General features: G+C 38.8%; 1 protein-coding gene across 1 annotated transcript; it reads left to right on the top strand.

Annotated features, from left to right (window-relative positions):
- The first annotated feature begins 883 nt into the window (after positions 1–883).
- Positions 884–4,255, top strand: LOC114358909 (uncharacterized). The gene is made up of 2 exons (XM_028313074.1): positions 884–2,722; positions 3,306–4,255. Exons 1-2 carry the CDS (start codon positions 1,096–1,098, stop codon positions 3,371–3,373), a joined length of 1,695 nt encoding a protein of 564 aa, XP_028168875.1. The 5' UTR covers positions 884–1,095; the 3' UTR covers positions 3,374–4,255.
- The last annotated feature ends 285 nt before the right edge of the window (positions 4,256–4,540 follow it).

Genomic DNA, 4,540 nt, shown 5'->3' with positions numbered 1-4,540 from the left:
AAGTCGAATGAACCTACTGCACATGCTACTAATACAAATGTAGAAGAGGATGAAATCCAAGTCAACACATTGATGACGTCACACTGCAAGACAAACCAGGTGTATGCTCTATTAGCCACAGCAATGGTAAAAGTCAAGAGTGAAACAGGACATACCATGATTTTTCGAGCGCTAATAGATCCAGGATCGCAGGCATCTTTTATAAGCGAACGGGCGACTCAGCTACTGAAACTGAAAAGAAAATCAATCACAGGGAACATTGTTGGAGTTGGTTCTACAAAGACGAAGATAAATAGCAAAGTTCAACTTCATATACTTTCAACACATAACAAGGAATTTTGTCTGCAATCAGAAGCTTACGTTATATCTAAACNACGACAAATTACCTTCTTCATCAATCGCGGTGAGAGACTGGCCTCACCTATACAACTTGCAATTAGCTGATCCAACCTACAACAAATCAGCACCGATAGACTTGTTACTTGGGGTCAACGAGTACGCACAAATCGTCCATTCTGACATAATTAAAGGGCCCCCTGGAACACCGTGTGCTCAAAAGACTGATCTTGGCTGGATTTTGTTTGGCAAAATAGGTGAGAGAGAACCTGAAACGCCGTCACTGCTTGTAATGCATCACCAGGTTGATTTTAATGAAATGCTCAGCGCAATGTGGGAATTAGATACTGGAAGAGGAAGAAAGCTTACACAAGAAGAAAAACAATGCGAAGACATATACGAGAAAACATACAAAAGAAATGAAATCGGTAGATACATAGTAAACTTACCATTTAAAGCAGACGTTCAGAAATCANACACCGTTGCCGAAATTCGTTTTCGGTTTCGGTTTCGGTCGTAAAACTAGTTTCGGTCGGACACTATTTAAATCATGCAGAAGAAATACCAAAACAAGAACATGAAAACAAAGCAGTTTATTTGAGTCATCATGCTGTTATAAGAAGCGGAAGCGAGACTACTCCAGTTCGTGTAGTTTTCGATGCATCGTGTAAAGACACGAACGGGATATCTCTGAACGATGAGTTATTGGTTGGACCGGTTTTGCAGGAGGATCTGAGAAGCATAGTCCTGCGGTGGAGAATGCACGCCGTATGTTTTGTTTCTGACCTGAAAAAAATGTATAGAATGGTGTTAGTAAAGAAAGAACATGCCGATTTCCAACGTATTCTATGGAGAGACAATCCTAGTGAAGACATAAAAGAATACCGTTTACTTACCGTTACGTTTGGAACCGCACCAGCACCTTACCTCGCAGTCAGGACCTTGTTACAATTAGCTGACGATGAAGGTGAAGAATTTCCTGTCGCTGCAAAGATCCTGAAAGAAGACTTTTATATGGATGACGTACTATCTGGGTTTGACAGTGCAGCCGAAGCCATAGAAGCATGCAAACAAATGACTGAAATACTAAAAAGAGGTGGCTTCGAATTGCAAAAATGGTCGTCTAATAGTGCCGAATTCATGAAATCTATCAAACCGGAAGACCGTTCAACTAAAGTACAGCTAAATTTGAAAATTGATGGAACTATTAAAGCGTTAGGCATCCTATGGAATTTAGCAAACGATCAATTCAAATATGACATAGACTTACCTCCCATTCTGGACACCTCAATCACAAAGCGAAACATACTAGCGCAAATTCAAAGGCTGTTTGATCCACTTGGATGGATAGCACCCTGCATAGTTAACGCGAAGATACTGATACAGAAACTGTGGTTGAAGAGGGTAGACTGGGATGAAGAACCTGACGAGGCATTGAAAGAAGAATGGTCAAAATTAAGACAAGACTTTGAAAACGTTAAAGACATTAATATAACAAGATGGATTGGATGTTCAAACAAAGAAACCAAGAGGATAGAATTGCATGGATTTTCAGACGCATCTGAGAAAGCATACGCCTCAGTTATTTATTGCAGAATAATTAACTTCGATGGCACTATAACCACTAAATTGCTTGCAGCTCGAACAAGAGTCGCTCCTGTTAAGCCAGTTTCGCTACCTAGACTGGAACTTTGTGGAGCAGTGCTATTGTCCAAATTACTGAGGCATGTAGCACAAGCAATGCGAATACCTGCTTCACAAATATTTGCTTGGACTGACTCTTCGATAGTGTTGTCGTGGCTAAGTGGAGAACCGACTCGATGGAAGACATTTGTTGCGAACCGCGTCGTCGAAATTTTGGACAATGTCAATCACCAGCAGTGGCATCATGTGAAATCAGAGCAAAACCCTGCTGATGTTGCTTCTCGGGGCGCTCTAGTCTCAGACCTGAAAACCTGCAAGCTATGGTGGGATGGACCAAAATGGTTAAGCCAACAAGAAATCATATTTACAAAACCAAGTGTGTCACATACAGACTTAGAACAAAGAAACATACATGCAAATTTGAAGATAAATGAAGAAAAGATAATAAAATTTGAAGAATTTGACAATTTGAATGAACTTTTAACAGTAATAGTATACAGCATAAGGTTTTTACACAGTAAAACAAATCCAGAAGGGATAGATGAGCCAATAACTACGCAAGAATTAGACATTGCTTTGAAGAAATGCATCAAAATTGAACAAGAAGAATTTAATGATGAAATTGAAGATTTAAAAGCTAACAAAAATGTAAAGAGAAATAGTAAATTAAAAACATTGAATCCTTACCTTGACGAAGATGATGTCCTCAGGGTGGGCGGCAGATTGCGTAACTCTGTCTTACCGGAACACAGCAAACATCCTATAATCCTGAAAAACAAAAGTAAATTAACTTACCTGATTATTGCTGATGCACACAAAAGAACACTGCATGGTGGAACGCAGCTAGTGTTGACTTACCTGCGTTCGAAGTACTGGATCCTGCAAGCAAAAAATACGGTTAAGGCTTACATACATAAATGTGTAATATGTGCTAGACAGAAGGCCCTTGTTAAAACACAACTGATGGGTGACTTACCTCGTGTGCGCACAACACCAGCACGTCCTTTCTTGCACAGTGGGGTTGATTTTGCTGGTCCTTTGTATGTTTTGATGTCTAGAGGACGTGGAGCTAAACAAAATAAGGCGTACATTGCCATATTTATTTGTATGGCTACTAAAGCTATCCATCTTGAATTGGTTGGGGACCTAACATCCGAATCTTTCATCGGCGCATTTCGTCGTTTTGTTGCTCGCAGGGGTAGATGTACACATTTGTGGAGTGATCAAGGCAGAAATTTTGTCGGTGCTAACAAGGAATTGGCACAAGCATTAAACGCCACAAAATTAGAACTACCAGAACATTTAACGGAACATCTCGCAAGGGAAGGAACACAGTGGCATTTCATTCCGCCTTACAGCCCTAATTTCGGTGGCTTGTGGGAAGCAGGCGTGAAATCTATAAAATACCACCTTCGAAGAATACTCACAGCTAGTCTCACGTTCGAGGAGATGACAACCACACTCTGTGACATAGAAGCTTGTTTGAATTCACGACCCTTGGTTCCAATCGACAATTTAGATCCAGATGCACCAGAACCTTTGACGCCTGGTCATTTTTTGATAGGCGAGGCCCCAATTAACGTACCTTCTCCTAATTTACAACACATAAATATTAACCGTTTAAACCGTTGGCAAATGACTCAAAAGTTAGTTAGAGATTTTTGGCATAGATGGCAAACTGAATATTTGACTAGATTGCAAACTAGACCTAAGTGGCATAAAAAACAATCAGAATTCAAAGTAGGTGACGTTGTGTTACTTAAGGACGAACAATTACCACCCGGCAAGTGGCCATTAGGTAGGATAGTAGCTCAACACCCTGGAAATGACGGTTGTACCAGAGTATACAGTGTTAGGTATCGTAATGAAATTGTAAAACGTTCGGTTAGTAAATTTTGTGAACTACCTATTAATGATGATGCAGTAAATTTCTTTATCTATGTTGAAGATTAATTCAGTTTGTACGAATATATAATTTTAATAGTAAATGTCAATGTTGAGAAAGCCTACTGGATTATACTTACATTGTCTCACAGTTTCTTAACTACTGTTTACTTCCTGAGTTTAACTTACTTTGTATAATTATGTTAACTTGCGATCATGTTTACTTAGTTATGTGATGTTGGTAGTAAATTGCTGTTGTATTGTATAAGTATACTATGTGCATGCTAATAATTTAATGAAAGTCCTGTCGTACTTTGGTGGGCGGCATGTTATGTTTATAATAGACAAGCGCACGGTCTCATTCATTGAATGAGTAGCTAGGCAAATTTTGCAGTGTAAAAACAGTCCCAATAAAGTCGCCGTATATAACACACGTCTTTTCGTTACACTCTGTACCTGCCATTCGATAGTCAACTCTAATCTCATACACATAAGCATCGAATAGAAATACAGAAGGTTTATTTATAACAATTTTACACATTAGTAACAGTTTGTTTTCTTTCTTAATTAACTATAGATCTACAAAATAACAGATTTACTTAACAATTTATTTATTTATTTAACTATCGATCTTAAATCGTATTACCGGTTTCCTGATTCTTTTTGAATAGTTGCT

This window comes from Ostrinia furnacalis, unplaced genomic scaffold, assembly GCF_004193835.3.
Source record: "Ostrinia furnacalis isolate ACB-3 unplaced genomic scaffold, ASM419383v2 OfSCF4144, whole genome shotgun sequence".
Taxonomy (NCBI): domain Eukaryota; kingdom Metazoa; phylum Arthropoda; class Insecta; order Lepidoptera; family Crambidae; genus Ostrinia; species Ostrinia furnacalis.
The sequence above is the reverse complement of the archived record's forward strand: the minus strand, read 5'-3'. Positions and strand labels throughout refer to the sequence as shown.